This window comes from Plecotus auritus (genome assembly GCF_963455305.1).
Source record: "Plecotus auritus genome assembly, chromosome: 1".
Classification (NCBI taxonomy): Eukaryota; Metazoa; Chordata; class Mammalia; order Chiroptera; family Vespertilionidae; genus Plecotus; species Plecotus auritus.
The window spans coordinates 6895159-6908377 of NC_137770.1; the positions used below are offsets into that span (position 1 = coordinate 6895159).

Consider the following 13219-nt stretch of genomic DNA (forward strand, 5'->3'; position numbering starts at 1 on the left):
TAGCAATTGATAGATGTTTCAAGTATCCTGTAAAATACAGGTTTCTCCCATTTTTTTCTTGCAATTTTTTTTTCCTGTATAGTTTCTCAATCTGGGGTTTGCTTGTTGGCAGCTCATTTTTATTTTGACTAATAAAAATGGAATTTTAAACTGTAGAATGGATCTTAGGATCTTAGTTATAAGTCTCATTTCTTAGAAGAGAAACTCAAGGTTTGTTGGCTTTTTTGTTTATAAAGCTAATGAAACTCAGAGACAGGATTAGAACCCAGGCCTAAAATCATGGTGCTAAATTTGAAGAAGATTGTTAAAGATATTCTAAATATCCTAATTTTGAAGCTCTCCTAAACTGGGTTTTTTATTCTCTGTTAATGCGTACTTGGCATTGGAAATTTTAGCAAATCGGTTCTGCTTAATAATACACTAAGGTGTATGTAGGCAGGAGGGTTTTAGGTATTGCCAGGTAGTTTAGCTCTGCTAAATCTGCATCATATGCTAAAGCTTTTCAAATATATATAAATGGCAGTAATGTAAAATAAAAATAGAAAAATCTGCCCTATATACATATTTTAAAACAATACTACATATGTTTTTTTTTAATATGATGCTATAAATATTTTTAAAACTTATGGAAAATTTCAAACATGTAAAAAGTTATAATGTGCAGTCATGTCTGTATCACTAGCAGTTAACAAATCTTTCATCTACACATCTGCTCACTTCCCCATGTTACAAAGCAAATCCCAGGCATATCATTTCAACCATAAATATTTCTAAAAATAAGGACTAATAAAAACACAGCTATAGTATATTTTACCACATATATATTTGTGTGTGTGTATAAGTACATTTACCAATATTACCATAATGTCACATATTTAGTCAGAATTGAAATGGGCTCAGTAGGGATTTAAATTACTATTAAGTATGTATGTTTGAGGGATATAAATAAGGTTTTTATTGGAATTGGTTGATATTGCAATTAAATCTCTCCTACTCTGTAAGTTTATCCTGTGGTTTCTATGTCTTGTTTTAGAGCCAATTAAAATTAAATTTTAGTTCTGCCTAGTAAATAAAGCAGTGAAATTAGTGTCAAAATTATTTTTCTTAAAAAAGTGATGCTTGTTAACAAGTCACTATAGGAATGGGAAAGTATAGCCATTTTGGGCTTCCCCTGTTCCCGCTTTATCAAAAATGCATTGTTTTGAATAGAATTATAATACACTTAAAAATTAAGACCTGAGGAGAGAGCATTTCTTAAACCTTTTATTCAGGATTTTAATACGTCTTAACTAAGGGATTTTGTGGTTAATTAACTTGGGGAAAATTAAAGGGATGTTCTTTTTGGAACCGTGTGTGTGTGTGTGTGTGTGTGTGTGTGTGTGTGTGTGTGTACTTTAGGTGGTAGTGATCAATAACAGTTTCCGTCATGTTCTTTTTAATTTTGGCAGATACTACAATTTAGTATACTAATTAAATTTGTTAATATGGAAAAAAAATTAAGTGAATCAGTAATTATTTTAAGGCCATACTTGATCTTACAGGTTAAATTATTTCATAACTTAAAAAAATTATGTAAGTTAAAGCATTGATTGGCAAATAATCTAAAATTTTCATTTTAGAGAATAAAGCTTTTCTTTTTAAAAACAGGATGAAACAAGTGAAGATGCTAACTGTCCTGCTTTGAGTGGACATGATAAAACAGAAACAAAGGTATACTAAATTTAGCCGTGGTGTACATACACAATTCAGAGGACGGAAGATGTGATAGGAATGTGTCTAGACTATGGTACTGTATTTTGTTCTATAGGTTGTTTCCAGAAGTGTCCCCTTTTAATGTTAATTTACAATGCTAAAATTAAATTCCTAGTGTTTGAGGCCCTTGTAGTTGCACTGTAATTTGTTGGGCACCTAACAGTATAGAGTGGTGAGTGAATTATGTTACCTACCTTTAAAGAACTTACAATTCTTTACAATTAAGTAAAGAAAATAAAAGGGAGAAGCAATTAATTACATTATCAAAGTAATTGAGGATGGTGGGGTGGTGAGAGGCAAGAGAAGTTACTTCTTGACAGCAGAAGCAATGTAAGGCTTCAGAAAAGGGAGTTGTGGGGTTGGAGGCAGTCTCTGAAGGAAACATAGGCTTATGGGCAGGCCCCCCTGGGAAGATCATCTCGCTGCTGAGGGGAGAGTATGTTATGTTTAGAAAACTAGTTTTTTGCAGAAGGTTCTGGCTAGAACCTCAGGTTCGGGGGCTTGAAGCAGGGTAGACAGGCTGGGAGAGATTGGTTTAGCCCAGTGGTCAGCAAACTGCGGCTTGCGAGCCACATGCGGCTCTTTGGCCCCTTGAGTGTGGCTCTTCCACAAAGTACCACAGCCTGGGCGAGTCAATTTTGAAGAAGTGGCGTTAGAAAAAGTGGCATTAGAAGTTTAAGTTTAAAAAATTTGGCTCTCAAAAGAAATTTCAGTCGTTGTACTGTTGATATTTGGCTCTGTTGACTAAGGAGTTTGCCGACCACTGGTTTAGCCAAACCATATTTAGACTGGGAACATCATTTTTTTCCTCCAGAAATTGAAATATACTAAAGGCTTAACTCTGTCCTTCTTATTGTAGAAAATTTGGAAATCATCTTTTCCCAAAATTATCCAGATTCCCATGATTGATATTTTTAGCAAGTATTATTTTGATGTCTTTATAGATTTGTCTGTGTATACTGCCAATGCCTTTTGCTTTTAAGTCTTTTTTCACTCTGTAAACCAAGAAAAAATTTCATGTCATTTTATAATCTAGAAAATGGCTGCATAGAACGCTATCTTAAAGCAGTTATAATTTTTTATACAGCCAGTTTCCTATTGTTAGCAATTGTTCCTGTTAAAAGAAAGTTGCCCTTTCCTGCTGTAGCATTGACTATAGTTAAATGGCTGCCATCATTTATGTTTATTTCATTTGGATAAATTAATTAAAGAGGAATTACTGAGGCAAATAGTATGCTTTCTTTTAAAACTTGATACATATTGCCAAGCTGTGCTATAGAAACACTGCACGTTTTCTATTTCTTACATCCCAGTTTACCCTTTGTAATTTCAGAGGAGAAAATTGGTATTTCATTGTTCTATTACCGTCTAAGTATTTTTTGTAGAAATTCAGATTTTTGTGTGTTTTTTTTTTCATTTGTGTATATATATGTGCGTGTGTGTGTTACTGTTTGTGTGCACTGCTTTTGAAGAGTTGGAGCAGTGGGGTGACAGGGCTCATTCACCCCTGGTTTGTGATTAACCTTAGAGCAGAACTGAGCATTGATGTTTGAGAATGGGAAAGAGAAACCAAAGCGAAGGAGGAATGTTTTAAAAACAGTTTCTATTTTTAATTAAAGGCGTGGGAGCAATTTTTGTGCTTCTTAGTGATTTTATTTAATATTGAATGGACTTTGTTTTTCACATAGCTAAGAGCTTGGGTTTATATTTTGTTAATCATTGTCCGAGCCACGTTTCATAATGTTCCTGTGCATGTCTTTAATTATTGTTTGCTTAAAATGTCCAAATTTGAGCTGGTTGGAAAGTCATGAGATATTCTGACCATGCCTTAAAAGATTAAAGTAGGCAAATAGAAAGCTATGTGTACATGAAATGGGGTAATAACCTGCAATAAGCTTAATAGATGGTTTTGTAATGCAGTCGCATCTTTCTCTTAATCCTTCCTGTTTTCTAATATGTCTGCTCTATTAGCCACCAAGCCCCATTTTGTTCTTTTATTCTTTTCTAAGACTCTTTCGCCCCTGTCTTCTTTGTCTCACAGGAACAACTTGATACAGAGACAAGTACAACTCAATCAGAAACTGTTCAGACAGCGGCTTCTCTGTTGGCCTCTCAGGTACTAAGTGCAGAAAGCAAGGAGAGCTTTATAAATGTTGTGGAGATTCGGGTGGTATAATGAATTAAAATGAGCGTGTATGGAAGACTGATAAAAGTATCTTCGTGAAAGTTATGCCTTGCTAGCCTATCCATGTTTTTATTGTAGTTCAGAGCCCAGGATTTGGTGGAACCTTTTTTGTGTGCTGTTCACTAACTCATCCCCTTCCACATGTGATAGTGCAAATCATTTAGCTCCTCATTAGTCAGGGTGCATGTTCATATAGCGGCTTTATTTAGAGGTCAAAGTGAAATTTAAATTATGACAACTAAAATCCATTCTTTGTGGATTTCATTTTTATGAGGTTAATAATCTTTTTATTTTTAAAATGTGTTTATGCCTCAGTTTCTGATTTTTCAGTTATTAATTTAATGTACCCCATAGTTCTTTAAAATAATTTTTGCATTTGACATAGAAATTCTACTTGTGACAGTCCTCCCCCCCGCCCATTGATTTGTGAATTTCCATTTTGTTGGCGAAATGTTTTCTTGAATTCCCCAAATTGAATATATTTCAAAGTGTAGGTCAAACTCTGACACAAAGTACATCTTTTCTTTAGCTAGAGGTTAAATGGGTTACCCTACCAAAGAACTGAGATAGATGATGGCTGCAGTTTCTGAACGATCCAGCGATGTTTGCTGCTTTGTGGTTCAGAGTTATTTTAATGTGACAATTCTAAAATGTGGTTTTGCTGGCTGTTAACCTATGTCACAGTCCCTAAAGATAGTCTACATATTATGTTTGCTCTTCTGGAATGTCTTTTATTTCAGAACCTTTATCTGATAAGATGTATTGGGGTAACTAAAACCACATTAGCAAGTGTTGGGCTTGATGCTGATACATGGACAAACCTGTTCACCTACCTGAAACTGTCCTGCGATGGGCCGGCAGCCTCCCAGTGTCCACATTCTTCTCGGGGAACTGTTCCTAGTTTTGTCTTACTGATTTCATCCCAGTGGTGACCAGGGCCCAGGGGTGTTTGCTTATTAGCTATTTTTATGAGGAAGTAGAATTTTCTTTCTAATGAGAAGATTCCTAGAGCTATTGAGAGGAAAACCACCCAGTTACAGGAGTGATTCTGTTGAGGTAAAAAATGCCTCTCTGTGGATTTGGTGATATAAGGGGAGTATTTGGGGTGGGGGCGGTTAAAATATGGTGCCTGTGTTTAACAAAGAGCCCTTATTGTTTGAAGATAAACTTGAAATATTTACAGATGGAATGATAGGATCTCTGGGATTTGCTTCAGCATAACCGGGAAGTGAAGGTGGGAGGACAGTGCACTCACTGGCTTTCATTTGACAGTTGATGAAGCTGCATAATGAACGCATGGGAATTCATCATACAGTGCTCTCTACTTTTGTGTATTTTTGGAATTTTCTATAATAAAACATTTAAAAATTCATCTCTATGTTTTTGAATGTTAAAGAAGGCTTGTGATTTAATTTATTTTTAATATGAAACTTCCCTGAAGTTTAAAGTGATAAAATTATTGCTCAGTTGTATGGATAATTTACAGGGTCAAAAAATCATAAGTTTACTGACAATTGCTGCTCCTGTGTATAAGGTGAACCTGAAGTCTTCTCCCACATGGGGGTGCTGCAGTGCCAGCCAGCACCACAGCCGCTAGATAAGTGTTACTGCCCTGGTAATTACATGGTGGGCAATGGTTAGAGGAGTGTGTGTATAAAAGCTATGTTTGAAATTACTTACATTTTCTATACATTGCTCAAATGTTTCTAACACGTGTAAAAGATATAATTTCATAGTAATTCGTATTTATTTGTATTTCATTTGAAATTTTTCTTTAAATTTTTAATACTTCTTATGCTAAGATCCCTCCATTTCTTAGGAATAGAGCAGAGGGAAAGTAAATCTCTGTTAAGTTACAGCGCTTTGTACAATATTGTGTTCTTTGCTTTTGTCCTCAGAAAACATCCAGTACAGACCTTTCTGATATCCCTGCTCTCCCTGCAAATCCTATTCCTGTTATCAAGAATTCAATAAAACTGAGATTGAATCGGTAAAAACAACCTCAGGGGTCCATAAACAATATCTGCCAACTCAACCTGTTGTCTTCAAATGCTAAGAAAGGAGACTGGAGGGTACAAGACTAGACATGGCTGAACATGGATGTAGGTTTGTGTGACCTCCCTTACTGGGCTAATCAGCACTTGATCGGAAGTCCAGGTTAGTATGTGAAGCCAGGAGTACTATTATTATTGTGTTAGCAACAGTTGCATTAACTATTTTAAAAATTACTGCCTTTAAAAAAAAAAGCAAAAAAAAAAAAAAACAACAACCCTCAAGCTATATTTGTATCCTTAATTGACCATCTGGATTGGGTTTATGTTTGATGCATTGTTTGGGAAATTTGCGATACAAACTAGCATAAGAACTCCTTATTCTGATGATGCACTTTTATGTATTTTCGCTTTAGAAAGTAGTACTAATTTTAGATTTCAGCCTGATGGATTTCATTTTTTCTTGAAGAATTTCCTTTCCCATCAATCTTCAAATCGGATACCATTCTGCAGCGGTGCACTGCTGCTGTGCTGGAGAGCAAGGCTGAGAGTATGTCTAGGTCAGTCCCTGTGAGGCAGCGTAACCCTTCCGGAGGAAATGTCAATTCTAAGATACGTGTTTGACATTGAAAGAATAATTAGGAAATACTTGGTTTGATGGGGGTCGTGATTAAGAAATGATATATTCGTTTTATTTATAGAGTTGTTCAGAGTGCAGATAAAGCAGCGATCAGCCAGCAGATCTTTTTCTTTGAGCTTATTAAAGCTCGGTATTCTTTTGCCTTTAGTCTGTGGTCTTTGAAACAGACAAAAGCATTTCGCTCCCTCCCCCTTGTTTTCCTTTTTCCCTTTCTGCTTGTACGCATACTGTTGGATTTTTTCCACACAAAACAAAATGCCAGTATTTTCTTAAGCAGTGGTGTGGAGCCAGTGACCCTGTGCCACGGGGCCCAGGACACTGAATTGTGGTCCCGTGGCCGGAACTCCGGGAGGACTAACGGAATGCCTGTGAACCTGGGGTCCGTCTTGGACAGCACTCGATCCTACAAAGGAGGGATGTTGTACACTCCACAGAACTCTGGTCTGTAGCCAAGCTGATTTTCAGTTTTAAACGTGGGCAAAAGGCGTTTTCTCCAAGAATTTTAAACTAATTTTTATTTTTAAATGGTTGACCAAATTTGTCAGTAAATTTTACATCTAGAAACATTTAAAAATCATTTCTAGCACTCACTTGACATCTAGTCAGCTCTCTCTATGCCTTTTTCATTTTGTTTTATCCTGTCAGTAGATTAGAAACTCTTTAAAGAAGATAATTCCTCATAATTAAGCAGTGGAACAGCCATCTTCACGACTGTGAGGGATGCTAGATGTTGATAAACTTCTTTCTTAATCTGGACGAAGCAAACCTAACAGATCTTTCTGATGAGCATGTTTTATGAATCCTCCATTGTGCTCCATTCTGTCACATGCGCATTTTCTTGTTAAACTGCAATTACTTAAACTCTCCCCTGTCCTTCTAAATTAATTTTCCGAAGTTGGAGTGTAGTCTTCCCCTTAGGCTATGCATTAATTGAGGCTTTCTTTTCACCATACCTTATAACATCTAGTATACAGCATTTCTACTTCCTACGTCTTCACCTGCACAGTCACCGGCCCTGTCTCCACCACCAAAGGGAAAAGGGTCACACTGCCAGGGGAAGTGACAAGGTGGCTGTGTGTTTTGTGTAGCTTCAGAGTTAGATTGAAATTCAGGCACAGATTTAGTCTTGTCATTTGTTTACACATTGGGGGGAAAAATTCAGTTTATTCAACGTTTCCTGTAACTGCACCCAAGTTTTGCCACACTGGGAACTTGGACCTTTTCTGTGTAGTGACTTTTTAATTCTAGTTTCATAACCTGGAGATCGGACTGTTGCTTTCGCATGATGTACGTAGTGTCTCATGACTGGAGTTTGCTTTGTTTTATAGTATCTGTACTCCTTGTATTTTTCAAGAGCTATTTTGTAAACAGATGATGTATTTCTCCATTGAAAACACAATAAAAAAACAACAGCACAATCCTACAGTCGGCTGGTTTCTTTTGACTGACTTTGAATTCTTTTGTCTTTTCAATGAAATAATTGGTCCTACTTAAAGTTTATATAGTAGAGCTCTAAGGGAAGATTTGCAAAAGAATTTAGTGTGGTTACATGTAGAAAAGATATACTTCTGGTTAGTTCATGCCAACAGCAGCCTAATGTGAATTGATGGCTCACACCGTCAGGGAGAAACCGTGAATGTAGTTGCCATCATCCCCTTGCAGCTGTCCCACCCTAAGACATCTACTCCAGGAATGTAGGCCCTGCCCGTGTCCGTGTGTGTCGTCCATGCGTGTAGACCGTGTGCCCTCCCTGACGTGCTTCCCTCAGAGCTGCTGGTTTTCAAGCCGTCGGTGCGGTATCTCTCGGGTCAGCAGGTGGCACTGTTGTCTTTCAATGGATGTGGGATCATAGACCACAGCCAGCCAAGATCCTGCGCTTCTCACTTTGTAAGCCCGAACCCGATGCTGCTTTTCCTAAACCCCGAATGCTTAGCGTAGCATATTTAACTTGGGTTCGGAACTGCTCTGTGGGTCTGTGATGGCCAGCCCTTGAGTGTGGTCATCTTCAGTGCTTGGAGTGGAGGGAGAGACCTCCTTACACAAAAGCCATTATTATTCCAAGGGCCGTGCGGCTGTGCACATTGCTTCACTCCTGAAATTCTAGTGTCTTCCCTCTGTATAAAAACATGACCGCAGCGTGGGGTAACATTTCATTAAACTTCCGAGACTGCTCACGAAAAGAGAAAGCCCTGTAAAAATCACCCGTGACTCCATGGGTCACACCCACAGACCTGCACTTCCTCCGCCTTGACATGTGCCCTGGACTGAGCGCCACACCCCGGACCGTGCCATCCACACGGCCTCTGGGCATTTCTCTCCTCTTGCTGAATTAATAAAATGGTCATCAAAAGCGCTGGGTATATTGTAAAGTTTGTACCTTTCTAAAGGAACACACCTTTTTTCTCTCCACACAGAGAAATGTAGCGTTAATTCTGGCAGCACTCAAGGTGGCAATAAACTGACCAGCAGTTCCCAGTAGTAATGAGAGGACAGACCACTCATGCACACACTTGCAGACCAAGCCCGGAAACAGTAACTTAGTGCACTTGCTGCCTTTAAACAAAAAGAGACACCGCCTTCCCAAAACGGCAGCGGCTGATCCGCGGGCCATGGTTGGCCTGCTTGAGTCCTGCTGAAAGAGTAGCGCGAGGAAATGAGCTGCCGTTCATCCCGCATTGCATGTTTTAATTCTCCACTTTATTCCTCTGCTATTAGGTTTTCCTCAAACCAAAATCACAAGTGGAAGCTGGGGTAGCTCAGACCCGAACTTGGGAATGACGTGCTGGGTGTGCTCTGTAGTCATGACCTTTCCTCTCTAGAGACGGGTGGTCTGCTTGGTCTGCGTGGTACTTACTCGTGGAATCAAGGTATTCATCCTCTCGCTGTACTTCCCAGGTTAAAAACCCGTGGGGCGTTTTATGTATCCTTATTGGCACCAAGAGAGATGGCACCAGTATTTTTGAGCCACGGATCTCAGAAGTGATTGCACTCCTTCGGAAAGTGGTTTCATATACTCGGGAAGCCGTTTCCGCGTCTGCTTTTATTCCTCAGACATGCTTCTGTCTCAAGGGCTGTGGGACCGTCGCTGGGGCTTTTCAGACCATGGGTGTGTGTTGTTGAAAGGCATGGAATTTCAAGTACATTTCTTCCTTCCCTTGTCCACGCCCAGTTCACAGGTCTCTCCCTGCAAGGACAGGATTAAGGCACTTCTCAAGTTCACATTTCAGAAAAGCTCACATTTTGTGAAAGGAAGGGGTTGTAATGTGGTTTTTTTTCCTTCGTTATCTTTCTAAATGCTTCACATTTTCAGGTAGCTAATGATTGTGTTGATTCAGAGCATAGGGCAGCACAGTATTGTTTTAGAGTTTATGGAGTTGAACCTGTGGTTTTTCTAAAATACAGGATAACGCCCTTAATAGTAGTCCCATCTGCCACCAGCTTAGAGTGTTTGTTCAGGTTTTTTAAGTGGTGAGGATGGGTTTATGCTAAAGCCTCACAGGTCCTCTTGCCGGTCCTGCACTGGTGGGGGAGGCCCGAGGTGCCTTGTTTTGTGTTACGTTGCGGAGCACACAGCGAGGTCGGTCTGACGCCTGAGAGGACTCAGCCGGGGCTGGAACGTGCCACCGGGTCTTCGTAACAGTCCCTCTCGCACCAGAACCCCGGCGCCCCCCCGAGACTTTCCCTGAGAGGCCGTGCAGGATGCTGCTGGCATGGACTTCAGCGAGGGCCAGTCTCCAAAGCCTTGTGTGAAGTCTTACCTGTGGTTCTGAATATTCCCAACAATGGCATCAGTGGGTTGAAATACAACACAGATTAAGGGGAGAACATGAGCCGTAGATCCTGGCCAGTGGTAGGTTCGTCTTGGCTGAGTGTAATGTAGGTAACAGGTACAGCCGTCACACATCACCTCTTCCACGACGCATCTCCATGTTCAGGACTAGTCTCAGTTTTCACGTCAGTGTTTTAAATTTCATACAAGTCATGTGTACAGCCTGCTTTTTTAAAAATCTACGTCTCAATATGTTGTGAACCTTTCAGAAGCATTTCCTTCATTAATTTGTAAGATGCTGGTTTTGATCCAACATTTCAATCTGAAAAGAGGCATTTTGAATAACTTAAACTTTTGATTTCATGGGTTTCTTACGGCTCATTCCAGACATTTATCTCAGTCTTACACGTTTTCTCATAATGTTGTTTTGTCCTAAAATCATTAAGTTTCATTTTGGCGTAATACAGTACTTGCTCTAAGAAGACTTACATAAATGCAACCTGACCAAGTGGTCTCAGGGGAGTAAGACGGTCTTGCGCCTCTGCCGTGCCCCTCCTGACCCCCATGCGCACGCACAAGTGGGTAGTGGCTTCTTCCAAACTGGAGACATAAAGCAGGGGCGTGTATTTTTAAATAATAACATGAAATGTCCCAACTCTGCTCGTTGCTGGTGGATGCTGTCTCTTGGCATCACACCCTTCTTACAAACTCTCACACCGCGTGGCGCCTGGTGCGCTGTGGTTTCCAGAAATCTGGCCCGAGCATCGGTCCTTGTTTGCGTTTCTGACGGCAGCGGAGCTGTTAATAAAGAGATGGATGATAGAGTTGTCAGAAAGAGACAGTTGGGCAGAACTCCCTGAGAGTGACAGAGGGCACAATCCACCTTCACAGCCAAGAAGCCGCCCCCAGCGGGGAACCACCGCGCCCGGACCCCGTGCCAGGCCCGAGAGGAGCCACCCGCCCCACTAGCCGCCGTGGCTCCAATTGAGGCTGGTTTCACGGTCCCGTCTTGCGCCCAAGTTCACGGGTGCTCAGGACAAGGGGATGCAAATGTGACACCCTTCCCAACAGTAACATGCTTTTGCACATTTAAAAAAAGACCTTTTTGTTGATTTCAGAAAGGGAGAGAGGAACATCAGTGATGAGAGAGAATTGTTGACCAGCTGCTTCCTGCACGTCCCCTGCAGGGGATCAAGCCCACAACCCAGGCACGTGCGGTGACTGGACTCGAACCCGGATCCTTCAGTCCGCAGGCTGACGCTCTATCCACTACGCACAGTCTTGAAAGCACTCATCGTTCCTCCTGGTTTGGTTCAGTGAAGTTACGCGTTATTTAGAAAGTAGGACTCCAGTTTTTATAGAAAGCGTAAGTTTCTTCTGCGCAGCGGCCTCCTCAAAGCCTTCAGGGAGTCACACCTGCCAGCCTCGAGCAGCACCGGCTGCAGTGAGCATTGCGGATGCTAAATGTCCGTCCCAACCTGTAATCGCGCGCTTTTCCTCTGGACGAGGCTGCCACCTTCAGGCGAGCTGTGCTGTTCTGTGCTCCCGATGCCCCCCACCCCCCCTGCCCTCTCCAGGAGCTCGGCACCCTAATACTGAGTCCGGAGAGACTGAACTCGCTGTAAGTTTATTCTTCCTAGGTGGCAGGTTTTCTGCTCTAGTTTTCTTTCTTTTTTAAATTAACCCTCACCCGAGGAAATTTTTGCCACTGAGTTTTTTAGAGTGGAAGGGAGTGGGGGGAAGAGAAAAAGAATGTGAGAAAGACATATGGATTGTTTGCTGCTTGCACACGCCCTGACCGGGGCCGGGGAACGAACCTGCAACCCAGGTATGTGCTCTTGACCAGAATCAAACACATGACCCTTCAGTCCGCAGGCCGATGCTCTAGCCGCTGGGCCGTGCCAGCAGGGCAGTTGTCTGGAATATGAGAAAGTTTTATTGGTCAGCTTTCTCTGGTAAGGAAACTACTATATCAGTGTTGCCTTTGTTTCATTAAATGATCCAAATGCGGACACTAGCTTCTTGACAATGAAAATTACTGAAAGAACTCATTTTTCAAGTTTTCGTCATCTGCCCAAACTGTTGCATTACTCCACTCCCCAACCACCACATAATCAGTCACAAGACTTTAAAATGACTCTAAAATCCTATATAATAAAACCCTAATATGCAAATTGACTGAATGGCGGAATGACTGGTCGCTATGATGCGCACTAACCAGCAGGGGGCAGATGCTCAAATCATTAAATTTATTTTTGATGTTGGTCACCCCACAGATCGGTCCTGATCACCGGCCAGGCCTAGGGGCCCTACCCTGTATATTGGGAACAGTCTCTTAGATTTAAAAATTAAAACCTGGCAAAGCTACTCTAACCCTGAAAAAACAGGATGATGCAGTGGTGACATGCATGGACTCAGCTTGCACATTTTGTGGTCAGCCCTGATTCTGACACTTAAACTGTGTGACAAAGACAATTACTTAACCTCTCTCTGCTTCAGTATTTCCACCCGTAAGGTGGGGGAAATGGTACGTACTACTGCCCGAGAAGGATCATGTTACGTACTATTTATAATCAGGGCAAAAAATGTAGCTGCCCACACAACAGCAAGATGCCTTTCACCTGTATGAAAAGTATGGTCACCGGTGTGTGCAGTGTCCTGGATTGCGAGAGGGATGTCTGAATGCCCCCCTGAGGGCACAGGCCTGGCTAAGGCGCCCCCACCCCCCTGCATGAATTTCGTGCACCGGGACTCCAGTATGCTCATAAGATCTCAAAGTTAGGAGGAACCTAATGAAACATCTAGTTCACTGTATCCATGAGAGCCCCGACCACTGATGGAGATGTTTCCTCATCTCCATTGCTAGGCAGTAGCTACAACTT

General features: G+C 41.2%; 1 protein-coding gene across 2 annotated transcripts in view; it reads left to right on the plus strand.

Annotated features, from left to right (window-relative positions):
* The window catches only part of PAPOLA (poly(A) polymerase alpha), a 58538-nt gene extending 50548 nt beyond the window's left edge, over positions 1-7990 (plus strand). The window contains exons 20-22 of one of the 2 annotated variants that reach the window (XM_080684749.1): positions 1648-1710; positions 3794-3868; positions 5836-7990. In XM_080684749.1, coding sequence (XP_080540875.1) covers positions 1648-1710; positions 3794-3868; positions 5836-5931 — 234 coding nt within the window. In that variant the 3' untranslated portion in view covers positions 5932-7990. The remainder of the gene's footprint in view (positions 1-1647; positions 1711-3793; positions 3869-5835) is intronic. The other variant, XM_080684750.1, reaches the window with a different exon arrangement.
* The last annotated feature ends 5229 nt before the right edge of the window (positions 7991-13219 follow it).